Source organism: Leopardus geoffroyi, chromosome C2 (assembly GCF_018350155.1).
Source record: "Leopardus geoffroyi isolate Oge1 chromosome C2, O.geoffroyi_Oge1_pat1.0, whole genome shotgun sequence".
Classification (NCBI taxonomy): Eukaryota; Metazoa; Chordata; class Mammalia; order Carnivora; family Felidae; genus Leopardus; species Leopardus geoffroyi.
The window spans coordinates 3155338-3182914 of record NC_059333.1 but is presented as its reverse complement, the minus strand read 5'-3'; the positions used below and the strand labels follow the sequence as shown (position 1 = coordinate 3182914).

Below are 27577 nucleotides of genomic sequence, written 5' to 3'. Positions count from 1 at the left end.
ACCCAGGTCACGATCTCGCGGTCCGTGAGTTCGAGCCCCACGTCAGGCTCTGGGCTGATGGCTCAGAGCCTGGAGCCTGTTTCCGATTCTGTGTCTCCCTCTCTCTCTGCCCCTCCCCCGTTCATGCTCTGTCTCTCTGTCCCAAAAATTAAAACGTTGGGGAAAAAAAAAAAAAAAAAAAAAGAAGTCTCAGGAGAAAAGATAGGGGTAAAACTTCATGATCTTGGATTTGGTAATGGGGGTCTTATTATGTGCCACCAAAGGTACAACAAAAGAAAAAAAAAAAGATAAACTTCATCAAAACTTAAAATATGCACTAAAAGTTATTAGCAAGAAAGGGAAAAGATACTCCACAGAATGGGAAAAAAAATCACGTATCTGATAAGGATCTAGAAAATAGGAAGAACTCCTATAACTGGACAACAGAAGACAACCCAATTTGAAAATGGGCAAAGAACTTGGATCGGCGTTTCTCCAAACAAGACACACAAATGACCAAAAAGCACATAAAAAGATGCTCAACATCACTGTCATCAGGGAAATGCAAATCAAAACCACTTCCTCCCACCATGATCATGAAGCAAAACAGAACCCCCCCTCCCCCCCTCCCTAGAGAACAACAGTGTGGACAAGGACCTCGAGACACCAGAGTCTCTGTGCACAGCTGGTGGGAATGTAAAACGGTACAACCACTGTGGAACAGTTTAGGGGCTCCTCAAAGAATGAAACAGAATGACCACATGACCCAGCAATTTCACTCATGTGCATATAACCCAAAGAATTAAAAATGGGCCTTTAAACAAAATACTTGGACACACATGTTCATGGCAGCACAATTCCTAACAGCTAAGAAGTGGAAACAACCCAAACGTCCATCAGCTGTCGAAAGGACACACAAAACGTGATCCGTGCACACGACGGGGTGTTATTTGGTCATAAATAGGGATGACGTACTGACAGCTGCTACAGAGTGGGTGAACTTCAGATGCTGAGCGAAACAAGCCACAGACGGACGAGAGGCCAGGTTGTAGGATTCTGTTTATACGGCGCATCCCAACAGACAAACCCAGCGGGTGGATGTGGGGGGTGCAAAGTGCATGGGACTTGGCTACACGAGGCGGTGGCCGCACGACACTGAGAACATACACTTTTTAAGTTTTTTTTTTTTAATGTTATTTTTGAGAAAGAGAGCACAAGCAGGGGAGGGGCAGAGAGAGAGAGGAAGACACAGAATCTGAAGCAGGCTCCGGGCTCCGAGCTGTCAGCACAGAGCCCGACGCGGGGCTCGAACCCACAAACCGTGAGATCGTGACCTGAGCCGAAGTTGGACACTCAACAGACTGAACCACCCAGGCGCCCCAAAAACTTACACTTTTAAATCGTTCATTTAAGGTTATGCGAATTTCACCTCAATTAAGAAACCCCCAAACACTGAAGTCACTCTAACCAGCCCCGGTACCCAGGAGACAGCGCCTCCGTGTGAGGGCTCCAAACAGGCCCATCCTTCCCTAGCCGCCTTTCTGCTGCTCCCCATCGTAGGTTCTCCTCCAGAAGAGCACTTTCCTCCACTTTTATCCACCCTGCTCTGGTCATTTGCCACGAGGGCTCACCTGCCTGGCTGCATCCTGTTTGATAAGATTTTCTTCCTGAGCCGTTTTAGAAGAAAGGTAAAGAAACACACATCTACTCCAATAAACCGTACGCAGATTCACCGAGGCGGCCAGGTGTTAATAAAAGGGAAGCTAGCGTCCACACTGGCCCCGGGCTAAGCATCCTACACCCGCTGCTTGCTACCCGCTCCTGACAACAACGCCCAGCGTCCGGCAGTTAAAAACCACGCGTGTGGGTTCTGTGTTTACAAAAGGTAGCGCACGGACCCCGGCGAGGCGTGGGCGCGGTCAGAGCTGTGCCGTGGCCCCGGCAGGTCTGGGCTCCGAGGTGCTTCCTGACTTGGTCTTCCGGTCGCGCTCCCGAGCGGCCACGAAGCTCAGCAAGTCGATGGCAGTGACGACCCCGAACACCGTCTGCCTCTGACTGGACTTGCCGTTGCTGTGGTCTGCGGAGGAACAAGACAGCAGGTGTAAAGGGGTCTCCGCGCGGAGTCCGTCAGAGGCGCCGCGCCCCGGAGGCCCCGCCCTGGAGCCGCCCGAGGTCCACGCGGGCCCAACACCACGCGCGGTCTTCTGACACGAGACGCCTGGGCGAAGCTGGCTTCTCCGCCCCGTGTCTGCCCGGCCGGACAGGTTTCACTAAGCAAGCAATCCGAGCGTCCCCCTGGGCGCCCGATGCTTGAGTTTGGCGAGAAGTTCCAACATCTCCCACACCCGTGAACTACACCCCCGGCCTGTCTTCAAACCCCTGCCTTTCTCTCAGGCCTAAATGAACACCAGCCCCTTCCCACCGCGCTGTGCAAAGCGCAGAGAGGGTTTTTGAGACGGTTAATTTTATGTGTCCGCTTGACGAAGTCACGGGGTGCCCAGATACTTAGTCAGACATTACTCTGGGTGTCTGTGAGTGAGACGTGATATTTGAGCACAGGGAGGAGAGAGAGGATCCTCCCTAATGTGGTGGGCCTCACCTAATCAGCCAAAGGCCCGAAGAGAACAAAAAGGCTGACTCTCTGAGTGAGAGAACACCGTTCCTGTCTTTGGACTCAGACTGAAACACTGGCTCTTGGGTCCTGAGCCTGCAGGGGACCCACCGGCCTGGTCGCCCGGTTGGTCAGCCAACTCCTTACACCACAGTTCTTTCCCCACGTCCACGTATCCTGGTGACGCTTTCCCCCGAGAACCGTGACGGACGCACACAGGGCCAGGCCCCCCCTTTCCCAGCACCACACCTGTGGCTGGCTGTCCCTCGTGCCTTTGAGGGCAGAGGTCCCGGCAAGTGGGGGGGCGGGGACCCAGCTGGCGGGCTCGGAGCACCTCGGGAGAGGAAGAGGTACCGGGACGGACAGACGGCCGCACACCTCCGCAGGGGATGGTGGCCTCTAGCGGCCTCTCCAGTCTGCCCTGCAGACCCTCCAGGAGAAACCCGTCCAGAGCCCGGCGTGCAGGCTTTCTGGAAAAAGGGCCACGGGGTCTCTGCCACGACCGCTCGCCTCTGCCAGCACCGCAGGAGGCGGCCGGGGGAAATGCTGCCAGGCGGACTCTGAACTTGGGACTCTGGCCTTTTTCTGGTAGAAGTTCAAATGTGAGTCAACAGCCTAGGAGGAAGAACCCTCCCACTCGAGCCTGGGGCCTGGGGGTCCAGGACCCCAGACGCCCTCCTCCGCCCTCGGAGGCTCCGACTGTGACCACAGAGCCATTTCCGGCGGGGGGGCGGGGCGTACATACCTGAGGGCCCCCCCACCACGCCCGTCAAGGCCAGGTCCCGCGCTGTGGAGCCAAGGACGGGACGGGCGTTAGAGTCGGGGCAGACCGGGCCCCAAGACCAGCCCCCGCCGGGAGGGTGGGCACTCTGGGCCCCTCCCGAGCCTCCTCGCTTCTCCAGCCCTCATCCCCGCCCAGGACCGGACGCATCCCCCGGCCTGTGGGGACCCGCCAAAGAGGCCCAGAAGGGGCTTTGTGCACGGCAGTTCAAAAGCCCTGTGGCCTCTCTGGCAGGGCCCACAGAAGGCTCCCTCCGAGATCCACAGTCACAGGCTGGTGGGGGCTGGAGGTCAGCACCCCCTTCCCGCACCCCCCCCCCCCCGACACCCTCTGAAGGACGAGGGCCTCATTGCCCCGCGGAGCTCCCGGCCCAGCCCGGCCCACAGCAGGCCCACTCACACTGGATCTGCTCGTGGACCACCAGGGCGAAGTGGTCCATTTCCAGGATGTGCGACAGCTTGCCCAGCGGGTCCGTCAGCCGGATCTGGAAGAGAACGTGCGGTCGGTCAGCGCTCCCAGGACAGTCCCGCCAGGCCTCAAGCTGGCAGAGCCTGAGGGCCACTGCCTGCCAGGCCTGCCAGTGAAAGGAGCAAAGCAAAGGCCGGGCATCGCTCCAGAACATTCTCCTCTAGTCTCTTGCCGATTCAGAAACCGAATGCAAGACGCAGAGGGTGACACGGTGCACATGAGTCCTTGGAGAGACACACGACAGAGCCATTTAGAAAGGGGCCCACGCTCCGACCCCGACTCTGACATTCTGGAAGAGGCAAAACTATGAGAAGCTCAGGGAGGGGTGCCGGGGTGGCTGAGTCCATTAAGCCTCCAACTTTGGCTTTCGGCCCAGGGCATGATCTTGCAGCTCGTGAGTTCGAGCCCCGCATCGGGATCTGTGCTGACAGCTCTGCTTCGGGTTCTGTCTCCCTCTCTCTCTGCCCCTCGCCCACTCACACTAGGTCTCTCTCAAAGGTAAACATTAAAAAAAAAAAACAAAAAAACTCAGGGAGATACAGGGGGAGAGGGGTTTACACACAGTACTGGTCTGTGGGATACTGGAATAGATACATTTGCCACAACCCCGGGGCCCGTGGAAAGCACAGGCAGACCCCCTATGAAAACTGGCGCTTGTCGGTCACCTGCCCCAACAAACACCAGCGCAAGACGCGGTAACAATGGCGAGCTGTGTGGAGAAGGCAGACGTGGGTGCTCGCCCCACACCACCTGCTCAAGACCAACTGTGAGAACTTACAGTAAAAACAGGGCCCACCTTCTGAGGATCGATACCCGTGCCTCACGAGAAGTGTGCTCCCACCGGGTGGGAAAGGGAGTGTGGGGGGCACAAAATGGACAGAAGACCCAGGAGGGAAAATCAGGATGGGGGCGCTGGCCCTTGTGCGGGAGCAAGGCTGGTCCCCGGTGGCCCCCCCGGCCACCAGGCCTGTGGCCCCGCTCAGTCCGTGGCTCGCCGACCCGGCGCCCAGGTGTTCCCTGGCCCCCGACATCGCCAACGCCCGGCTCGGACCTCAGCCAAGACCGGAGACGGGCTTCGGGCACACCCCCAACACCCTCCGGGCTGACCGCCTGGAACCCGGAAGCCACGGTGACCACACGTCCAGAGGGAAGAGGTCTGCTGTCAGCAAGAGGCCTAAAGGGCTCCTGTCTTCGTATCCACGTTCCTTGAGAAATCAGCGGAGGATGCCGTTCAATGAGCTCAGCCTCCCCGGCCCTTGGGGGGCTGTCACCCTCACGCCTAGCACTCCCCAAAAACAGACCCCATCCCCGCACTGGGAACACAGGTTTGCGGTAAACGCAGGTGACGTCTCTACAAGCTGAACTCACCCGAGGCCATACTTCCATTTGAAAGATCTTCCTAGTTTTAAATGACCCGCGGGGAGAGGTGAACACGGTGAGGTGGGGCATTCGGAGAATGGAGTGAGCCTAGCCCCCAGCCCCCGCCGGCATGTACACGGGCTGGGGCTCTACCGCGGGACCTCCTTCCCACCTGCTCACACCGCAAGGTTCTCGGGTTAGTTATGGACGGGGCGTCAGCAGCCCAGCCGCAGGGGTCACCTGGTGTAAGCCACGGCACTCGGCCATCTCTTTACGCTCCCGGGAAAGTCTGACCCGGAGAGCCCTCTGTCCCCCACGGCCTCCACTGCCATCAGCTCCCCGGGAGGGGTCACAGGGGCTGGCTGACCCTCTCTGGGGACACAGTGAGGGGAGTGTTCATCAGACGTGAGCTGGACAAGCCCCGGTCAGCCACACCGGAACCTAGCCCGGCGCCCTTCCTATTTGGACTCTGGTACTGGGGGCGGTTCCGTGGGAAAAGACCAGCGCTCACGGCTCAGGAGACCAGGGGAAGAGCCTCTGGGGGTGGGTCCGGGGGGGTCCAGCACGTCCACACCGGGCGCCAGTGCACGCTGAAGTGTTCGCAGCAGCGCCGGTCCACGGACCCAGCTTCCGCCAGACGCTTTCTGTAGGCCACGCACTGGACGTGGTCGAAAGACCACGGGGGGTCACGAAGAACCAGGTGGTAAGGGAGCCACAGCGCACCCAGGTGGCCAGGCCCCCACGGGGCAGCAGGAAGGGCCAGCACCCGGCAGGGCGGCTGTGCCCAGATGTCGGGTCCCACCCAGGCTGTCTACTGCGGCCCCTGCACTCTCAAGACAGGATCTGGAACGCGGAGGCTTGGAGCCCCTGCTGAAGGAAGACACCTGCCTCCCCCCACACCCGCCCCTGGGAGCGCAGGGCAGAGGGGAGCAGGAGCACGGCGGCCCCCGACGCGGTTGGCTCCTCCGGCCCCGCCCGGCAGCTCAGCGGCGGGAACTGAAGTCCCTGCGCTGAGACCCAGAGGGGTCCCGGCCGAGGGCCTGGCCGCGCTCTGGGGGCGGAGGCGTGGCTGAAGGTGTGACGTGGCCTCTCAGGGAGGGAACAAGATACAGGCTCGGGCGCCAGGCGGCGGCCACCGGCTCTGCCAGCTTGAAGACAGACCCACGGAGCGGAGCCCCCACCGGAGAGAAGGCTCCCCCGACCAGGCCAGCTCGCGGAAGGCCCCGGCATGGGCCAGCGGCACTCGGGGCGGGAAGGGACCAGCGTGCACGGCCCCGGGGGATGGGTCTCACCACACTACGCTGTGGGAAAGGCACACGAGTGGCACACAGTGTGCACGGGTCTGCAGAGCACATACCGCCTGCAGCGACGAGAGGGGCGTCGGCAGAGGCGGGGGTGGGGGGGGCAGGGGAAGCCTTCGGGGTAAGGGATACGTGCGCTCGTGACCGTGGGGACAGCTTCGTGGGTGCGTATTCACGTCAGAACCATCGAATGGGCTAGGCTGGACACGGCCCCGTGTGGCAGTTACGCCTCGGTGGAGGGAACAGCTGAGAAGCCGGCGGGAAGGGCGCCCACGCTCGGCCCGGCTGGCCAGCCCCTCGCACGTGACACAGGGCTCAGTGACACCTCACGGAGCTTCCGCACCAGAAACACGCTCGTGCGCTCGGTGCTCCGGGGTGTGACAGGGCCTGGGGCACAGAGGGTGAGCGCATCGCGCGGGGGCGGCAGGGGCACCAGCCGCGGGAAGTGTCAAGGTTGGAGGAAGGACAGGGGATAGGAGGAGAGGGTGACAGTCCAGACCGGGCAGCGGCTCCCAGAGGGCCTAGCGGAAGGGGCCCTGCAGGGCCCGTGAGACAGGTGATGGCCAAAAGTGGAAGGAACCCGTGTTCTGGGGCCATGTCAGCTGCGTGGTGGGAAATTCCTCCCCGGCTCTAGACTCAGCCCCTCAAATACAACACGGCCAGCGGCCGCCTTCCCTCACCCACCAAGCACAGGACAAGCTGGTGGGGAGTCGGCGCCAGGGACCAGGGAGAGGGGACGCCCGACCGCACCACCTTGGGGCCTCTGCCCGGCCCATCGAGGGGCCGTGATCATGTAAGGACGCCCACGGGCCCCAACCAGCCCCGGCAACTCCCCAGAATGTTCTCTGCCTGCCGGGCATTCTTAACAAACATGCAGCACAGAGAAGGCACAGGCCCAGCGTTGCGGAACGACCGTGCTGGCGGGCGCCAGGCTTGGCTGAGATGGCCTAGGGATGCTGACCCCCAAGTGAGCCCCCACCAGCGAGGGCCGCCTGCAGAGCAGGGGCAAACCCTTGGGTTTATGGGCTTGGGCGCAGCAGGGGCCCCGGCACCCTCTCACGGGAGCACTAAGCCCCGCCTTCGAGAGCAGGCCTGGGTCTCGAGCGAAACAGAGCTCGTACCTGTTTGAACTGCTTATAGAGGACTTTTCGAACTTGGTCTGACGGCTGAACCTTCCCAGCGAGCAGGGACGACAGCATGTTCCCCAGGGTTACCATCCCCAGGATCACCCTGGGAAACAGGGGTCAGGGGTCAGTGCGGGCACCCCTCTTCCCTCCCAAGGACAGAACACGCCCACAGCCACCCTCTGCTCAGGCTGTGCACCGTGGCCAGACGTGGAATCTGAGAATTCAACCAGGAAGTGCGGTGCCTACGCGTGGGTATGGCAGTGACCGACGCCCGGCCCTGGGGGCTGCCTGTCCAGTGCGGGGACACCACAAACCAGCGAGTCTCAGGAGCCTCCATTCTGACCAGCATCACGGGGAAACAGCTGGCAGCGTCCCAGGTGGTGGGCTTGGTTCTAGAATTGGGACGGTCTCGGGAGACTGCTGGCTGGCCACGGCCTTCTAGTGCTGGCCACAAGCCACGGCATGGCCGGTCCTCTCCCACCGCCCCCCACGCACGTGCCCAGAGTGCAGGGACGTCGCAGGAGGGGCCCTTGGGCCGTAAGAGCTAGCATGGCAGGTGCGCATGGACAAGTCGTCCGACGGGCCAACCGCTGCCCCGCCCTGTCCGGGAGCTTGGGGCCCTGGCCCTGCGGCTCTGGGCAGAGCCCCGGGTTGGGGTGGCTGACACTGACCCTGATTCGTCGACCACGGGCACCTGGTCAAAGCCCTTCTCGCGGAGGATCTCGATGGTGTGCTCGCAGGTGACCGTGGGCAGCACCGTCAGCGGGGCCGACAGGCTCAGCTCCTGAACTCGCAGGTGCCACCACCTGGGGGGAGGGCGCCGGGCCGGCCGCGAACCGGGAGGCGGGAGGGGAGGACAAGTACACTCACTGCAAGGATCAGCGCAGAGGGATGACAGCCGGCCAGGTGGGGGACGGAGCACAGGGGCCTGGACTTGGGAGCACGGTCTCCGCTCAGAGACACCCTTACCACGGCTTTGTCACGGTGAAGTCCTCCTTCAGGAAGCCCTTCTGCATCATCCATTTGTCACTCAGGAATTTGGACCTACGGGCATCAAGAAGCCGCTGGGGCCCGGTCGGTCCTGAGAGAGCCCAGCACCACTCGCGGGACACCGTGGCTCCAGCCGAGACCCCGAGCGGCCGGCGGGGACTGCAGGGTGAGGCCGGGGAGCCTGGCCTTGGAGACCCCAGCAGGGAGTGCCGTGGGGGCACCTGGTCGACCCGCGAGCCTGGCATGCGTCTGCGGGGGGGGGCGCAGAGCACAGCGTCTGTCCCGGAGCCCAAGCCGGCGAGCCCACCCCCGGCTCCGGGGCGGCCTCCCGGCCGAGGAACAGAGGGAGCGCCTCCCTCCCAGGGGCTGAGGACACTGGCCCCGGCTCGGGGCTGCCTGCCTGGGACCCGCCCCAACCTGCCACCCGGTGACCAAGACACGCGGGAGGACACGCTCGGTCCTTCGCATGACCGGTTCCGTCTACCGCCCACAGCTACCCCATCTCTCTGCCCAACACCCGCCCCGTCTCCCTCCCGTTCACCCCACCTCCCGCATACCCCCACCCTGTCCCCCGCCCCCCACTGGCCCTCTTTCCCCCCTCCCCCACCCCATCTCTCCCCCCACCACACCACCCTCTCTACCCCCTGCGGACCTGCCCTCTCACCTGCACCCCTGCTCCGTGTCTCCCACATACCCGCTGCATCTCCCTCACCCACCCGCCACGTCTCCCACGGACCCGCCCTGCTTCTCACACCCTCCAGCGTGCACACGCTCACATGCCCACACAGCAGGCCTGTCGAGCTCACGGGGAGACGGGCATCCTGACTGACTGGGGCAGGCACGCAGCCCAGCTCAGGGCAACTTGGCGGTGGGAACCCTTGTGAACCCCCGCGCCCCCTGGGAAGCCAACTCGGGGCACCCCCAGCACCCAGGCAATGGAGGGAATCGTGAGGGTTTGGCGGGCAGGGGCCAGGGGGGGTCCTCAGCTCCCCGTCCCCCAGAAGCCTGCTGCAGAGCAGCCTGGCGCACAGGCAGAGCTGTAGGCCCAGGGGCCACTGGCTGGACCTATGGCCCTCAGAGCTGGGCCACAACACACACGAACGCCCAGTGCCATCAGGCCGGACGGGGCCATGGGGGCCACCGGCCAGACACTTCCCAGCAGGTCCTGAAGGGCCGTCTGAGCCCAGCCAGGGATCTCCTCGGTCAGAGGGTGGAGGCCTCAAGAGGGCGAGTGGGGGAGGGCAGCTCACAGGAGACACGTGGGAGGGGCGACGGGGGGCAGGAGGGGCTGAAGTGGGCAAGGAACCCCCTCCAGGGGGCGCTCTGCCAGACACACCGGCCGCCATGAAGGTGCGTGGACTCATAAGCGTGTCTAGAGGACCCCAAGACGGGGACCAGACAGGCTGAGACACAATGGGGAGCCCGACGGGGAGCCCGGGGGCCAGGCGCAGGCAGAGCTCACAGGGGTCCCACGGACCCCCACCCTCCCTCCTCCTTCCTGTCTGATCTCCGGGGCGGCCCGTCAGCGAGAGCACCCGGGGCGTGCGGGGCTCAGAAGGACAGAGAGACGCAGGCGGGGGACTCGGAAGGACAGAGACGCACGCGGGCGGGGGAGGGCACGTCTTACATGTAGTTGCGCACCGAGTCCGGCAGAATCACCACGCAGCGCTGGCCCTCCTGCAGCTCCTGGGCAGCCTTCACGGCCACCGACATGGCACTGCCGGCACTGCCACCTGCGGGGGGATGGGGGGGGGGGGGCGTGAGCACCTGCCTGCGAGCCTGGGGAGCCACCCGCAGGGCCTGGCTCTGGGGGGAGGACCCCGCTTCTCACTGCACCCGCACCGCTCTGGCAGCACGGAGCTCCACGTCCGCCCAGGCTTCGTCACTAAACCCTCCCCGAGGAAGCACAGACACCCCACAGCGAGCCGCGTGTCCTCTTGGCCCGTCAGTCCCTGGGGGTCTAAATCCAGCGCTTCCCTCGGGGGCCTTGGGGCTCCGAGCGGAGACAGCCGGTGGGGAGCGTGGTCCCATCTCCTTCTGACCCTGGAGGCCCGTGTCACACATGCCCCCCAGCCTCTCCAGGGCATTCCCGGCACCCTGTGCCAGCCCCAGACCCCAGGTGAGGGCTGGACTTGGCTGAAAACAAGTGTCCACAGGGCACCTGGGTGGCTCAGTCGGTTAAGCGTGTCTGACTTTGGCTCAGGTCACGATCTCACGGTCCGTGAGTTTGAGCCCCATGTCGGCCTGTGTGCTGACAGCTCGGGGCCTGGAGCCTGCTTCCGATTCTGTGTCTCCCTCTCTCTCTGCCCCTCCCCTGCTCATGCTCTGTCTGTCTAGCACTCAGAAATAAATGAACACTTGGGGCGCCTGGGTGGCTCAGTCGGTTAAGCGTCCAACTTCAGCTCAGGTCACGATCTCGCGATCCGTGAGTTCGAGCCCGGCGTCGGGCTCTGGGCTGACGGCTCAGAGCCTGGAGCCTGCTTCGGATTCTGTGCCTCCCTCTCTCTCTGCCCCTCCCCCGTTCATGCTCTGTCTGTCTAGCTCTCAAAAATAAAAATGAACACTAAAGAAGAAAACAAAAAAAACCAAGAGCCCTAAAAGCTTTGGCCTCACCCCCAAACCACTGACGGCATCGCCGGGACGCCTCTCAAGGTGGGGGCGGCAGGAGGCAGACGCCCACTCGTACCCAGACCCCACTACCCACTTTGCCAGGAGCGCAGAGATGGCGGCTGTTTTCTTCTTCTGTTGAGCTACTGGGGGGTTGCTACGTCCCCAGGCCCCTCACAGCTCACACTCCTTCCCCTCTCGGATCTGCGGGCCACGCCTGTCCTCAGCGAGACAAAGCCTAAGGACCCCAGGGGCCCAGGAACACAGACCCAGAGCTCCAGCCATGTTCTGGAAGGGCACCTCTGCTGTGAGCATGACTGCCCTGCCGAGGGACAGACGGACGGACGGCACCTGACAGGCGCGGCCCGCGGCTTCAGAACGAGGGTGTCTTTTACACGTGGCCTGGAGGTGGGCAGGGGGCAAGTGCACCCCAGAACCCGCCCGGCACTCACCGCACAGCAGACCCTCCTGTGCAATCAGCATCCGGGCGAAGGCAAAGGCCTCCTCATCGTTGCTCTTGAACCACTTGTCCACCACCTGCAGACAGGACCCACACGGAAAGCTCTGGAGGGGCCCGGGCCCTTCCGTGGTGGGGGTGTGGCCACAGCCGTGCCTGCAACCTCACAGGTGCGCCAGAGGCCAAGACCCTCATCGGAACGTGGCCCGGCCCCACATCTGCGACTGGATTCTCAGGGCTAAAAACCCTAGAACTTTCTACCTCTCCTGGTCCAACACATTCTGCCCCTGGCATCGAAACTGTCCGCCAGCCCCCGCCGCACAGCTCTGTCCCCACAGGTCCACCCTAGACACCCCCCCCCCCCCCCAACAGAATTACTCTCTAGGGTCCCGAAAGAGAGCCCTGTCTGGCTGGGGTTCTTATCGTTCACTTTGCTTCCCTGCCCTAACCACCCATGCCCTTTCCCTCTGCGGGGGCCGGGCCCGTGCCCACAGCCGTCTCAGTGTCTCCGCCCACCAGGGCCCTGGCACACACTCGATACGGTGCCACCTGTTACCTACCCTTGACGGCAAGGCCACGCTTCGCCCGCCTGCTCATGCAGCCCCCACTATTCCGCGGCCCCTCCGTTGGAAAACAGGTCAAGGGCGTTCGTACCCAGAGGGCTGGAACCGTGCCTGGGAGTGCCCTGGCCCTGCCTACCGTCCGGTCCAGCACCGTGGGGATGAAGTCGTAGCCGATCCCTTCCACCTCGTAGACCGTCTGCTCCGACTGGTTCAGCTCCTCGGGCTCTGCGAGGATGGAACCCTCGGGATCCACCCCGATGATCTAGAGGGGGCGGCATGAGGGCCTGAGTTGGGCAACAGTCTCATCTGGCCGTGCCTGGCTTTTTATGGGGGTGGCCAATCCCACCCCTAGTAAGCACCCGGTGAAGACCTGCCCTGGGGTGTGGCCGTGTCCCCAGGCCTCAGGCCCCAAGTGCTGGGGACATTACAAGGTACACATTCACCTGGGGTACTCCGAGAGGACACAATGTGGCCAGTGGGGGCAAGGTAGCTTTCCAGGGGAGAACCAGGTGAGCAGGGCGCCCCAGGAAAGCCCTGACTGCCCCTGTGGGGGCAGCCGGAGCCTTTGGGGATGGATGGCAGAGAAATGGCCGGAAGGAGAAAAGTGCTCAGGACCCCCAGCTGGAAGTTTCTACAAGCCCCTCCCCGGGTCCACGCTTAACTCCAAATCCAGATGGCGGGACAAGCACAGCACATGCGGGACGTGACCCTAAGAGCTTAGAGCTTCTGGAACGATCCTTGGAGGCCATCCAAGTCGACTGTCCCACCCCCAGAGCATCGGGGCGCCTAGGTCATGGGCCACTCCCAAGAAGAGGCAGGCACACAAGGTGCAAGACAAGCTGTGAGCAGAAATGTCAGGACGGGGAACTTGCAGCTCTAAAGCAGAGGCCACCCTGGGGACCCAGGGCCCAGAAGCTCGATGGTCACGCCTCCGACCGCAGATGGGGCCGCAGGTGAGAGAGGCGTGCACGTCCGGGCCCACCCGCCTCCGACACCCGTCTGCAGCCCCTGGCTCACTCACTTTGCACCCTGGGCATTTCTCCTTCAGCTTCCTGGCGACGCCCGTGATGGTGCCACCCGTGCCCGCCGAAGCCACCAGCATGTCCAACTTCCCTGATGGGAGAAGCTGTGTCAGGGGGCCACCCTCCGGCCACAGCTCAGCCGGCCCGCAACGCTCAGCAGTAAGTAAAGACGCAACCAAAACGCAGGCCAGTTCTCAAGAAGTTCAGAGAGAAGCTGTTGTCACATTTCGACAGCCTCTCGTGACAGTTCTAGAGCTTGGAAGAAGCATCCGCAGCCACAGCGAGCCAGTGGGCTCTGCTTAGTCTTTGCTGGATGACACGTGGCCACCGCAGCCCCCCATCTGGCGCGAAGCCGTGAAGGGCGTCTGGACGCACTGCCAGGACCCGCCGCGCGGTGGCTGCCGTGGGGACGGGGCCCGGGGAGGCCCTTTGCCGGGCCCCTCTTGCACCGTCAGGCTTCAGGTAGGACTAAGTGAACTGAATTATAAAGGAAATAAATAAATCCCTCAGGCTCGGCCCGAAAGTCACTGGGCTCTCCGCCTGCCGCGTGGCCGGCCCAGGCATCCTGCAGACAAGTTGGTGCGGACACCCGAGCCGAGGCAGAGGGCTGTTTTTGCCAAAGGAGAGAATTCTCACACGTAAAACCCGGGTGAGCACACCCTTGGCTCTCAACGTGTGCAAAAGCTCCAGGGACACTCATGTCCATACAGGAAGTAAACCAACCCCCGGTACCACCATCGGGCTTGGGAGACAAGAAAACCCAAGTGTTGGATTCAGCGCTCGGATCGGGGCCTGATGCCAAGGGCTTTCGACGGCATGGAGCCCAGGGAGGGCTCCAGCACCAACCAGCCTGGCACACTTTCATTCCCCGCACGCAGGAGCTCCCACGGGTCTGGAAGGACCTACTGCTGGGCGCACGAGCAGAACCACGTGATATGTTTGGTGTTCCAGGCGACGCACAGGCAAAGTCCGAAAAAGGACACCCCTCTGGGGAAATGCGCTGGAAAGCACTTCACAGAGAGGGGACGCTTGGGCTGGGTTTTGAAGGACGGACAGGAGTTTACCGAGGAGAGGGTAAGTGACCCGTACGCTCCCAGGCAAGCAGAGATAGATGCAGTGAAGGCGGACAGAGGGGCGGGACCGAAGGACTCACCGTCACACTGCTGCAGGATCTCCTCGGCGGTGGTGTCGTAGTGAGCGAGGGGGTTGCTGGCGTTGCGGTACTGTGTGGAGAGACGGCGGAGGGGCTGAGTGGGGTCAGGAACGCCGAACGGGCAACAGCCCCGGGGCGTCGGGCCGACAGCTCAGGGCGAGCCGGAGCGGATCCCGGCAGCTCAAGCCAGTGGCCAGCGGCACGGGCGGTTTTAGGAAGCTCGACCAGCACAAGACGGTGACTCGAGCCCTCCAGGAGGTGCGGTTTCTGAACTCACCCAGAGGGGAGACGGGTGAGGCCGAGAGCCCCGGTGAAAAGGTTTTCGTGTGTTTTACACCTGTACAACAGCTTCCGGGTGCACCGCCAAAACCGTTGCGGCCCAGGCGCTGAGCGCAGCCCTCCAGAGGCGGCCCGGGAGGCGGGGGGCCAAAGGCTCGGCGGACCTGGCCCTCACCTGCCAGAGCGCCGGGCAGGCCGGGAGAGGCCGGCGACCGCGCGCCAGCCGCCTCTGCAGCCCCCGACCCCGACGGACGCCCCCCAGGGCGCCCCCGATGTGGGTCCACACCCCTGAGCGCACGCTCGCCCCCAGACCCCGGCCTCACCTGGTCCAGGATGTGAGAATTGGGGATCTCGTTCCGTAGCCTCCAGGCCACCCCCACGTGGGACTCCGGGGAGTCAAATCTGGCCGTGGTGGGCGTCCTCACAATCTCGGCCCCCAGGGCCCGCAACACATCCACCTATGGAGGAGCACGGAGGCCCGCGTCTACCCCCGGGCCCGATGCACGGGGCCGGGCCCCTCGGGACAACCCCTGCCCCCACCTTCTCCGTGCTCATCTTCTCCGGCATCACGATGACGCAGCGGTAACCCTTCACGGCGGCAGCCAGGGCCAGCCCGATCCCTGGGGACAGTGCACGGGGTGAGAGGGGGCCACGGTGCCCCACAGAACCCGCTCTGGGTGCCCACGGCCAGGAAGGCCCAGGGAGAGGGCACTCAGATACCAAAAAGGCCTGAGGTCACCCCCTTCTGTCTCGAATGAGGGAGTCGGGGCAGAGAACGCCCGAGGTAGAAACGCAAAGGGGACGTGCCCCCTGAGAAGCAACGCAGGCGGGAAAACGTGGAACCCGGCGCCTCCGGCTTCCCCTGGGCACCGCCCTCCAAATGCACGCATCACGTGCTGCCCAAGCGAGTCGAGGGAGGAGGCCGGCCGGACAGGCCAGGGGACCCTCCCGGCCCATCCCGGGACCCACCTGTGTTCCCGGACGTCGGCTCAATGATGGTGTCCCCGGGCTTCAGGGTCCCGGCCCGCTCGGCGTCCTCAATCATGCGCAGGCTGATACGGTCCTTCACGCTCCCGCCCGCGTTGAAGAACTCACACTTGGCCACTGGGAGCCAAGGACAAATCAGGACAGGAGGAGGCGCCCCCCCCCCCCCGCCCCCTGGCTGATCCCCACAACCTCCTATTATGCGACACGCCCAGCACGTGGGGACCGTAAACCACCCCCCTCCGTTCTCGCCCCCACCTGCGCCCGGAGCAGCATGCTCACCCATCGGGAAACTACCCCCTGCCCAGCCACCCGCTGTCCAGCCCGAGTGGCAGCTCCGAGCGAAGGAGAGAAGTGAGGAGCCCCCCGCTGGGTGGGTGGGCCAGGAAAAGCCCCCCTTGGGGCAGCACGGGCCCAAGAGCGGCTAGCTGGATACGCAGCAGGGGGCCGGTGTGAGACAGGGCGGCCCGTCCCGTCCAACTGGGGCCTGCCCAGCGCTCCACGCCTGCCTCCCATCGGCCTGCTCACCGGGAGAGGCCCTCGCCCAGCGACACGGGGCTCTGCATGCGGGTGGCCCCCCTGCTCACCGAGGACAAGGCCGGACGTGGCTCCCCCGATTCCCACCGCCTCATAACGGACGGTCTATCCCCACAGAACCAGCTGAACGCAGAGACAACCGCTACCTGCCCAGACCACGCCCGAGACCCCGCATCACAAAGACGGACCCCGTTGTGACGTCTCCTCCTCCTCAGGTCTGGGGAAGGTCAAGCTCCTTCCTGGTTGGGTCCTGCCTTCCACGTTGGCCCAGAACACGCTCCCCGGGTCTCCACACTCTGTCTCCTCATTCGGGCCCTGACCAGAGCGGCCGGCTGTGCCCCGCCACCCCGGCACGTCCCCCTACTGTGCTTTCTTTCTGCTATTACCCGATGGGGTCCCGGACATTCATTAGCCGGCTCACTCCCTAGCCCCTCTTGCCCCCCAGAGGGCCCCAGGGGTCTATGCCCACAACCCTAGGCCCACCGAGCTGCTGCTGGGGCAGGCGAGGGACAGAGGGAGGCGGCCAGGTACTCACAGAGCTCGCACTTGAGGCCAAATTTCTTTCCGATCTTATTGATTCTCACCATGGGGGTGTCCCCGATTTTCTTCAGGATGTCTGGCAAGATTTGGGGGGATTTGGTCCTGAAACAGGGAAGTCCACGATCACTCGGACTTGGCAGACCAGCACGCTGTTTTACATAAACCAAGAAACAAACCCAAGAACTGGCTTGGGTGAGGGATCCGAGTGGTTAATTACACAAACCTACACGCAGGGTGAAAGGCCACAGGCACATTCCTGCTCACGTGTGCACACATGACACGTGAGGACACCGGTGGGTGAGCCGATGGCAGAAACCCCGTCTGTGGTGTAGCTAACGGTGAGCCGCATCAAGGTCGTTTCCTGGGCAACAGGGGCCGGGGTCAGAGGGCAGCTTGGGGAAGGGACACGAGACCCCTCTGTATTATTTCTGCAACTTTTTATGTTAAATTATTTTCAAGTACAGGGGTGCCTGGGTGGCTCAGTCAGTTAAGCGTCCGACTTGGGCTCAGGTCATGATCTCACGGTTCGTGGGTTCGAGCCCCGCGTCGGGCTCTGTGCTGACAGCTCGGAGCCTGGACCCTGCTTGGGATTCTGTGTCTCCCTCTCTCTCTGCCCCTCCCCTGCTTGCTCTCTCTCTCTCTCTCTCAAAAACGAGTGAATGTTAAAAAAAATTACTTCCAAGTACGGAAGCTGGAGTAGACAACATGACTTCAACAACAGCTCCTGCCTGGTGCATCCGTTCAGAAAGTCTTTTCTGTGGACCTTCACTTCCTTCCATCTCTTGGCACCCGACCCCTGGGATTCCTTGTCCTTCTTTTCTTTTCCTTGATGAAAAAAGAAAAAAAGCTTTTCCCTGATGAAAAAAGCTCCTCCAGAGCTGAGCCCCCTCAGGCTGCCTGGCTGTCCACCAGGGATGGACAGCGGCCACAAGGGGTGCACCGGCCACCGGGCATCACTCAGAAAATGTCAGGCACGGGTGATTGAAGCACCCTACTCAAAACAAAACAAAGACCTTGGGGAGTCACCAGTGCCCCTGGGGTCAAGGTCACCACGAACTCCCAGGTGGACGTCCAGGCTCAGTGTGGGATTCCTCATCACCGACCGGCTGTCTCCCTTCGCATTCTAGCGACTGGCTTCCTCTCCCCGTTCTCCCACATGGTGACAGGTGACAGTCGGGTGTGGACAGCCCAATGGTGTGTCAGCCACGACACAGGCGGTTCCTCACCCTCAGGGCCCGATGCCAACTGCATACCTTCTTCCTGTCCGTGCCAAGTACGTGCTCACCAAACACCCGCCCGGGGATGTGCAGCACAGACCTGGGTTTAGCTTCCTACGCCCTTGGATTTCTCATTTACATTCCGTGGTTCCCAAACTTTAGCGAGCCCTCTGCTCCAGGAACCCGGCAAGACCAGATTCCTGGCCTCAGGCCCAGCGCACCCAGCTCCCCAGGGGGCCCAAACAGGCCTCCGCTGGAACAAGCTGGAATCCAGCCTCCAACAGCAGCCTTCCAAGGAGCGGAAGGGACGCCCCCAGCCAGGCCAGGGGCAGCTCACAGCAGGCAGGGCGAAGGGAGAGCTTGGTGGGGGGGGGGGGGGGGGGGGGGGGGGGGGTAAAAGCCCCAGGCCTTCCGCGTGACGGGCTCAGGGGCCCGCAGGAACCTGGTCCCTCGCGGCTGCCCCAGCCTCACACAGGCCTTTCGCCCACTGCTCGGCTGGGTTTTGGCAGTGAGGGCTCATCGCCTCCTGAGCTCTCGGTGCTCAGACACATTTAATGCTTGGGGATTCTGGATTTGTAAGTTTTTCATTTCTACCGGCCCCAGTGAGGCCTGCGCCTCCCTACCGCCCCCGAGTTCTGATTTTAAATCCCATAATCAGGGGTGTCTGGGTGGCTCAGCCGGTTAAGCGTCCGACTCTTGATCGCGGCTCAGGTCATGATCTCGAGGTTTGTGGGATCGAGCCCCGCATCGGACTCCAGGCTGACAGCAAGAAGCCTGCTTGGGATTCTCTCCGTCCCTCTCTCTCTCTGCCCCTTTCTCCCTCTCCCCAGCTTGTACACATGCTCTCTCTCCTAAAATAATAATAATAATAATAATAATAATAATAATAATAAATCATAAACCGGCACTCACAAGACAGTGTGGTGATGAGGGGAGTCAGTGACCGGCCTGCCCAGCTGCCAGGAACACTTGCTTGGGGCATCGGGACGGATCCACAGGCGCTCCTTGGCTTCCTTGTCCCCTGGAGGTCCCTTCTCCAGGCTCCCTTTCCCTAGGTGTGCCCCTGAGAGGTGGGGGCACCCTGCGGACCCCGTTTCTGCTTGGGGTGTCTCGGAAGGCATGCTGGGATCTGGCAAAGGGAGGGGGAGAGACTTGGTTCAGGCCATTTCTAAACACCTGCCGAGGAGTCTGCTTTGCTGCTGGGGACCTGGGCAATCCTGCTCACAGGGTCCCTCTGCAGGGGCAGGGCAGGGGGCGGGGCGTCCACACATTCAAACAGCACAGGGACAAGCACAAAAATGTCAGGGCCAGCTGCTGTGGCCACGGTGTGGCGGTTCCTCAAAAGGTTAAACAGAACCACCACGGGAGCCAGCATGGTGCTCCTAGGCATATATCCAAAGAGCTGGAGATATCTGTGCACCACGTTCACAGCCACACGACTCACAAGAGGCAAAACGTGGAAACACACCAGACATCTGTCACAGATGCGGGATACACAAAACGTGGCACAGCCATACGACGGAATATTACTTGGCCATAAAAAAGTAATAAAGTTTTCAAATTTTCTCAATACGTGAGCATGTACAAAAAAAAAGTTCCCGGGGCGCCTGGGTGGCGCAGTCGGTTGGGCGTCCGACTTCAGCCAGGTCACGATCTCGCGGTCCGTGAGTTCGAGCCCCGCGTCGGGCTCTGGGCTGATGGCTCAGAGCCTGGAGCCTGTTTCCGATTCTGTGTCTCCCTCTCTCTCTGCCCCTCCCCCGTTCATGTTCTGTCTCTCTCTGTCTCAAAAATAAATAAACGTTAAAAAAAAAAAATTAAAAAAAAAAAAAGTTCCCACGCAGAGGTGATGGGTATGTTGTTTATCTGACAGTGGGGAATCTTTGCACAATGTAGACGTGAAATCAAAACAGCAAATCGTAAAAAGGGCTTCTGTTGTGAGTATCACACATAAGGACAACTCCATTAAAAACAAAAACAAAAACGGGGCCCCTGGGTGGCTCAGTCGGTTAAGTGTCCGACTCGGGCTCAGGTCATGATCTCGTGGTTCGCGGGTTCGAGCCCCGTGTCGGGCTCTGTGCTGACAGCTCGGAGCCTGGAGCCTGCTTCGGAGTCTGTGTCTCCCCCTCTCTCTGCCCCTCCCCTGCTCATGCTCTGTCTCTATTCCTCAATAATAAATAAACGTTAAAAAATTTTTTTATATAAAAATTTTTCTGACAAGTACAACAGTATTGTAAATGGATTTTCTCTCCCTTACGATTTTCCTAACACACTTTTCTCCAGCTTATTGTGAAAATACAGCATAAATACATGCTATATACAAAACAAGTGTTAACTGACCATTTACGTTATCAGTAAGGCTTCCGGGCAATAGTGAGCTATGAAATTTGGGGGGAGTCAAAAGTGACATGGATTTTTGACTGCGTGGGGTCGGCACCCCTAACCCCCACACTGCTCGAGGGTCGTCTATATATATGGCTTTTGTTACCTCAAAGTTGTTTTTTTTTTTTTTTTTTTTTTTTAATTTTTTTTTCCAACGTTTATTTATTTTGGGGACAGAGAGAGACAGAGCATGAACGGGGGAGGGGCAGAGAGAGAGGGAGACACAGAATCGGAAACAGGCTCCAGGCTCTGAGCCATCAGCCCAGAGCCTGACGCGGGGCTCGAACTCACGGACCGCGAGATCGTGACCTGGCTGAAGTCGGACGCTTAACCGACTGCGCCACCCAGGCGCCCCTCAAAGTTGTTTTGAAAAGACTACGTTTACATGATGGGTATCAGAAATGGACACAATGATGTATTTACCCTAAAAAAAAAGGAATGATGTTTTGATACATGCTACGAGGTGAGGGGGCCTCGGACACATTGCGCTTTGTGAACAAACCACATGAAGGAAAACCCCGTACGGCTACACCTGCGGGAAAGAGGAGCCTACGATCCGATCCGCAGACTCACAGAGGAAACTCATCAGGTAGGACAGAGGTTATGAGGCGTCGCTGGTGAATGGGGAGGAGTTTTGGTTTGACCTGATGAACGTTTTGCATACAGATCCTGGTGATGGTTGCACAACCTGTGAATGTACTTAATGCTACGGAATTGTGCCCTTGTGAGTGTGTAAAACCATAAAGAGGATGTCACAAAAACCCTATCATGAATTTAAGCACCTCGGTGGCTCAGTGGGTTACGTATCCGACTTGGGCTCAGGTCATGATCACGCAGTTTGTGAGTTCAAGCCTCGGGCTCTGTGCTGACAATGTGGAGCCTGCTTGGGATTCTCTCTCTCTCTCTCTCTCTCTCTCTCTCTCTGCCCCTCCCCTGCTTGTGCTCACTCTCACTCTCAAAATAAATAAATGAACTTAAAAATTAGAAAGTTTAAAAAAATAAATAAAAATCACACATAACCTTAAAACAGATTAAGACAAGTGGACGGAAGGAAGGACAGACGGACGGACGGGGACCGGCTCAATCAGAGGCGAGGCCTCACTGGGCTGTACGCCTGCCTCGCCCCTTTGGGGTGACAGCCAACAGGCACCACCCTCATCTTTGGAAAGACTGGGACTGAACTCAGCCTGTCTTCTGCCCCCTTCTCCCGTCTCCACAGCGACCGGCACGACAGAGCCCGGCTCCAACACGGCCACCCCTCCACAGGCTGACGACCGACAAGTGCCCACAAGAGACGGTACAACTGCACAAACGAGGCATATCCTCCAAGGAATCCCGGAAGAGCGCAAGGGGGTTAGGGGAAACTGAGGGAACCTGAGTTCAGCAGAGACTTCAGTTAACAGCTGCGTTCACTAACGGAAACAAAGACCTACTAATGCAACAGGCTCGGCTACTCAGGGAAAGTGTTAGGAAGCAGGCATATGGAACTCGTCTTCCCAATTTTTCCTAAAACTAAAACAGTTCTTAAAAAAAAAGGGGGGGGGGTGCTCTGGGGCACTTGGGTGGCTCAGTCAGTTGAGCATCTGACTGATTTCGGTCTAGGTCATAATCCCAGGGTCGTGGGATTGAGCCCACAGATATCTGTGCTCCCCAAGACCTTCGTGAGGCAGTTTTGCTGTGAAAAGGTGAGTGGCCGAGCAGACTGGGCTGAAGGTGTAAAGGGCTCCTCACATGGAGGTGTAAATCCAGAGTTTCGGGGCGTTCCCTTGCTGACCTTCTCCTCCAGGGCACGCAGAACCAGGCTGGTTGTCAGCAAAGGCAGAGGCAGCCCCAGCTGGGTCCATTTCCCCCAGTGCAGGTGGCCCGATGCAGCCCAGTGCCCAGCGGCTGGCCACATTCGCCCAGGCCGGAGCCTGCGAACAGGGAGTTAGAAACCTGGGGACACTCTGCAAGTCACATCCTTTGGAAATTCACCAGGCCGGTGGGGCTGGCCCCTTTCCAGAGAAGCCAGCCTCCCAGCTGTCCTGCCCAACGGCCTTAGAGCGGTGGTTCTTTCAAGCCTTGGGATCACCGGCTTCTTCTGGAAGCTTCAGGTCTTCCCTGAGGCTACTCGAGGATGCCCCCCTCCCCTTCTCTAACTTTAGGACCCCCGCCCCTAAGGAGACCAGCACCTTTTCTCGCTCAGGCGGTAATTCTTCCACCGTGCAAGAGCCGCCCCCCTGCCCGGGTCACAGACCCTCCTCCCCATCGGAGCCAGGCAGCCCCGCAGCGCTCTGGCCCGGCAGGCACGCCGCCCGCCGCAGGACCGGCCAGAATCGCTGACCGTTCGCGGAAGCGGCCTCTAAGGACGCGGGCAGCCCCGTGCCTCCTCCTCTGCGACTTGCCTAGCCTGGCATAGCCTCCGGCGAGGTAAAGAGCCGCTGGGTACAAAGATCGAAGCCGACCGAGTCTCCGCGGACCCCAAAAGCACTGGGCCAGGCGCTCGCTTGGCAACCGGTCCGAACCCGCGGGTTCCCACTCGCGAGACTCAGCTCGCGCCCCGCGGGCCAAGCACGTGCGTCCCGGGCAGGCGGGCTCACCTGGCGCCGCCCTGCCGGTTCCCGCTCCACCTGAAACCCCATCTTAAAGCGCAAGACCCTCCTGGGGTCACGACGCCCCCAAGGGCATCGTGCACCCTGCAGACACACGCCCCAGTTGGCCCCAGTGTGGGGGGCGGGGATGGTCAGGGTCAAGGGTGCGAATGGTAGTAAACTCCTGTTTTAAAGTGTGAGTTTTCAGGTGGCATACCGAGATTCTACAGTAGATGTGGAGGCCGGCCGGGAGGCGCAGTTCGGGACAAACACCCCCAAGTAATCCTGGCGAAGCTAAAACTTTCGCGTTCCCGCCCCTCCACCCCCCCCCCCCGCCCCACCCCTCAGCTCAACCATCCGCTTCCCCTAGGGTCCGGGGAAGTGGGGGTCGCCGGGCATCCGAGTATGTGCCCAGGGCACGACCCCCATGTGCTCTGCGCCCCTCCCCCCACGGGCACCCACCTCACGTGCCGTCCGCGCAACTACATGAATATTTACTCCCACCTCATAGAGTTGACGGAAAAGAGCACTTTGCGAAACAGCCGTTTCCCCTCCAAAATACAGCGAAAAATCAACGATCGCACCCCGGCTCCCGCCCCCCCACCCCCTCCACTCCACAGCCGCGGGGGTTGCGGGGGGAGGCCCGGGGCCACGTGGGCGCTGAATCCCCGGCCTCAAACCGTTCTGGACGCGCGGGCGGCGCGGGACGCCGGCCCTGCTCCGCCGCGCGCAGGTGCAGATGATGCAACTCCGGCGGAGGGGTGGGGGCGACCCGGGGCCCGCCGGAGGCGGTCGACCACAGCCCGACCCCGCCGCCCAGGGGTGGGGCGGTTCCCGGGCCGGCGGGCGCTGACCTGGACGGAGACGCGGGAAAGAGCGGCGGGCTGCGCGCGTCCGGGCGCCGCGACCTGCGACCCCGACAGCTGCTCCTCGGCGCCGCCACCCTGGAGCTGCGGGGCCTGCGGGACCCGGCGGCCGACACTGCGCGCAGACGATTGGCCGAGAGGCGGGGGCGGGGGGCCGGCGGCCGGCCAATCCCGAGTGCCGCCCGCCGCCGCGCTTGTCCCCGCCCCCATCCCACCCGTCCCCACCTCCGTGCTCGCTGCCCTGGCGCGGGCTGGGGACGCCCTCCTCCCGCGCTGCCCCTCCCCCACTCCACCCTCCACCCTCCACCCCCCAACCCCCACCCCCGCGCTAGCTGTCTTGGCTTGGGCTGGGGACCCCGGACCTCCCGCGCTGCCCCTCCCCCACCCTTCACCCTCCACCCCCGCGCTAGCTGCCCGGGCGCGCGCGGGCTGGGGACCCCGGACCTGCCGCGCTGCCCCTCCCCCATCCCACCCAACTCCACCCCCCACTCCACCCCACCCCACTATAGCTGTCCCGGTGTGCGCGGGCTGGGGACCCCGCACCTCCCGTGCTGCCCGCCCCCCATCCGCCCCACCCCCACCTCCACTCACCGCCCAACTCCTCGCTCACTGCCTGGCTTCAGGTCAGGGCCTCCCCCTTCCCCCCACCCCCCGCACCCCGCACTGCCCCGCCCGGATCCCGCCCACCCGAACTCCCCCACCCCCACTCCCCACCCAACTCCGTCCAACTCCCCGGCCTCAGGTCTGGGTTCCCGTGTCCCCCAACTCCTGGCCCCCACTGCCCTACCGCGGGCCCGGGACCAGCTCCCACTCCCCTTTGATGCATCCGCTGGCCCTCTGCCCTCCTCTCCCCCTGCCCCCCAAGGTCCCCCCACCAGGATCGCGGACTCCAGGGGTGCGGACGCTCTGTATTTGATGTCCCGATTCTGTTTTACTTGGTTAACTGCTAGCCCTGCGGGCGTGTAGTGAATATTTGTTGATGACTTGTACAGTGTGCCCTCTGGAGCGGGGAAGGGCTTGTAGGACCGTGAGGATGACCCTCCACAAATACCCCACCTGCCGGCCTTCCCACACCCCCACCTCCATGCCAGCCCTGGTCCCCACCGCCTCAGGTCAGGGGACCTAGCATGCACCCAGTACCCTGGCTCTGGGTTCCCCACGGCGGGGTTTCCCGGGATTTACTTCCTGCCCCCCCCATTGTGCAGGTGCCCCCTAGACACCTTCCCAGACCCCCTCTGCGGAGCCTGGCCAGGGCTCCCACAAGACTGGGAAAGAACCAGAGCTCGCCCGAGACCTGACGCTCGGCCAGAAGTCACAAAAGCCGCTTAGAAACACAGGTGTTGCACAGGCCACTCCCCCCACTCCCCAAATCCAGGAGCTGGAGGCTGCTGGCCAGCAGGGCACCCTGGGGCCGCCGGGAGGGCCACAGTCATCAGTATTTCAAACTTGCGTGCTCCTGGCTTTTAAAGAGCCTAGAGGACCCTGGGGCACACCCTTGTGCTTCTCCCTGCCTGTAGTGACTGTGACTGACAGGTCGCAACCGTGTTACCAGGTGTGGACAGATGTGGAACCATCAGCGGCTCTGCCCGGCACCTTGCGGGTTCGCTTCATCCAGCAATGATTTGGCCGTCCCCGGCCACAGGCGGGCCTTTGGGCCAGGCTCTGGAAAAAACCGGAAACTCCAATAGGGCCTCTGTCCCTGGAGGGTTTCTATTCTAGGGGAGGGGGCTCAACGAGACATCATTTTGTGATAGGATTTCCACTAGTGAGAACAAATGTGAAGACGGATAAAGACGGGAACAGGAGCTAGCTGGACAGGTGACATTTGACCTGAGGAGCCACGTCTTATTCTCAAGGAGGAATGTTCTGGGTTGAAAACAACCACTGCAAATGCCTGGGGCAGGAACAAGTCAGGGGTGAGAAAAACTGGAGGAAAGGGCAGTGGCCAGAGCGAGGGACAGGAGTGGCCAGAGGGTGGAAGGGGAGGCGGAGTCCCAGGGCTTGCAGGTGGCCAGGATGGAACTTTCTGCTGGAACTTACTGCCTCGTGCTGCAGGGCCCTCGGAAGGTTTCAAACTAGGGAGTTTTTGATCATGCTCTGAATTATTTTATCTTGGCATAATTTCTGACTGTCATAAAAGTGCAAGAATAGAAGAATTCCCAGATACTCGCCCAGATTCCCAAACATTCAACTTTTACTAACGCCTGCAATCCGTAACTATGATCTTATTTGGAAATAGGCTCTCCGAGTATATAACCAACTTAAGAGGTCGTACTGGATAAGGAGAAGGGGCCGTGCTAAATCTAATATGACCCGTGTCCTTGTAAGAAGAGAGAAATTTGGGCACATTCACAGACCGAAGGCTCTGTGAAGACAGAGGCAGAGATTAAAGTCATTCTGGCACAAGATGAGGGACCGCGCAGCCCCCAGGAGCTGAAGGCCGCAGGAAGGACCCTCCCCCAGAGCCTGCAGAGGGTGGGCTTTCGGGCACCTTGATTTCAGACTTCTAGCCTCCAGGAGTGAGAGACAAGAAATTTGTGTTGTTTTAAGCCATCTGAGTTTGTGGTAATTTGCTATGAGGTCCAAGTACTAAAAATTTTGGGGGGTGGGCGCCTGGGTGGCTCAGTCGGTTGAGCGTCCAACTTCAGCTCAGGTCATAATCTTGCATTTCGTGGGTTCGAGCCCTGCGACGGGCTCTGGGCTGACAGATTGGAGCCTGGAGCCTGCTTTGGATTCTATGTCTCCCTCTCTCTGCCCCTTCCCTGCTCATTCTCTCTCTTTCTCTCTCTCAAAGAATAAACATTAAAAAGAGTTAATTAAAAAAATTTTTTTAAATTTTGACATAATTTTAGACTGTCAGAAAAGTGGCAAGAATATTCCCAGACGCCCTTCATTCAGATTTTCAAACTTTTAACTTTTAAAAAAAAAATTTATTTTTAAATAATCTCTACACCCAACATGGGGCTTGAACTCACGACCCCAAGATTAAGAGTCGGAAGAGTCTGACTTGATTTTGGCTCAGGTCATGATCTCATGGTTCGTGAGGTGGAGCCCTACATCGGGCTCTGCGCTGACGGCAGGGAGTCTGCTTGGGATTCTCTCTCTTCCTCTCTCTCTGCCCCTCCCCCGCCAATAAATAAACTTAACAAAACAAAAAAAAAGAGTTGCCCGCTCTACCAACTGAGCCAGTCGGGTGCCCCCAAATATTAAACTTTTATTGTATTTTCTTCATACTTATGTCTCTGTCCCTGTCTCTCTATAATATGAATCTAAGTCTGTACCACTTATCCACCATCTAACTGTCTGGTTTTTCTGAATGGTTAAGATTAAGCTGCAGACAGTTTCCCGTTACCCCTGGCGACTTCAGTGTCTATTTCTGAAAAACAAAGAACTGTTTTCCATAACCATAGAACAACTGCCAAAATCAAGACGTTAAGCTAAAACTGCTTTTAAAAAATTGTCTTTTTAGAATGTTGAGTGTTTTTTTTTTTAATGTTTATTTTTGAGAGAGAGAGAGAGTGCAGGCAGGGGAGGGGCAGAGAGTGGGGGGGACAGAGGATCGGAAGCAGGCTCTGTGCTGATAGCAGTAAGCCTGAGGTGGGGCCTGAACTCACGAACCGCAAGATCATGACCTGAGCCGAAGTTGGATGTTCAACCGACGACTGAACCACCCAGGCACCCCTAAAAAAATGAAGTCTTTAAAAAACAACCAAACCAACCAACCAAACAAAAACCACACAACAAAAACCAAAAAAAACTTACCATTGATACAAATCCATGACCTAAT

The 27577-nt window shown here is 60.6% G+C and overlaps 1 protein-coding gene across 10 annotated transcripts; it reads right to left on the bottom strand.

Annotated features, from left to right (window-relative positions):
• Positions 1-905: 905 nt before the first annotated feature.
• CBS (cystathionine beta-synthase) lies at positions 906-27577 on the bottom strand. Of its 10 annotated transcripts, none has more exons than XM_045501241.1 (18): positions 23779-23975; positions 22129-22267; positions 18888-19104; positions 16754-16860; positions 15667-15801; positions 15238-15317; positions 15021-15155; positions 14419-14488; positions 13265-13356; positions 12380-12505; positions 11676-11760; positions 10244-10349; positions 8596-8670; positions 8298-8432; positions 7621-7729; positions 3771-3855; positions 3336-3377; positions 906-2056 (listed from the first exon to the last, which is right to left on the bottom strand). In XM_045501241.1, the coding sequence occupies exons 2-18, from the start codon at positions 22196-22198 to the stop codon at positions 1899-1901; spliced, it is 1827 nt and encodes a 608-aa protein (XP_045357197.1). In that variant the 5' UTR covers positions 22199-22267; positions 23779-23975; the 3' UTR covers positions 906-1898. The 10 variants fall into 10 exon arrangements, with proteins under 10 accessions (XP_045357197.1, XP_045357199.1, XP_045357200.1 ...); XM_045501243.1 differs by having other exon boundaries at positions 22086-22267; positions 23779-23884; XM_045501244.1 differs by lacking the exon at positions 23779-23975 and adding an exon at positions 23387-23674.

Excerpts from the sequence above, each read along its gene's own strand:
- CBS (XM_045501243.1), bottom strand. The coding sequence starts at position 22,251 with ATGTGGCCAGCCGCTGGGCACTGGGCTGCATCGGGCCACCTGCACTGG. Across the intron at positions 12,506-13,264 it reads AGAAATGCCCAGGGTGCAAA|ATCATCGGGGTGGATCCCGA; the intron begins GTGAGTGAGCCA and ends CGCCCCCTCTAG. Across the intron at positions 8,433-8,595 it reads TTCACCGTGACAAAGCCGTG|GTGGTGGCACCTGCGAGTTC; the intron begins GTAAGGGTGTCT and ends CCCTCCCCCCAG.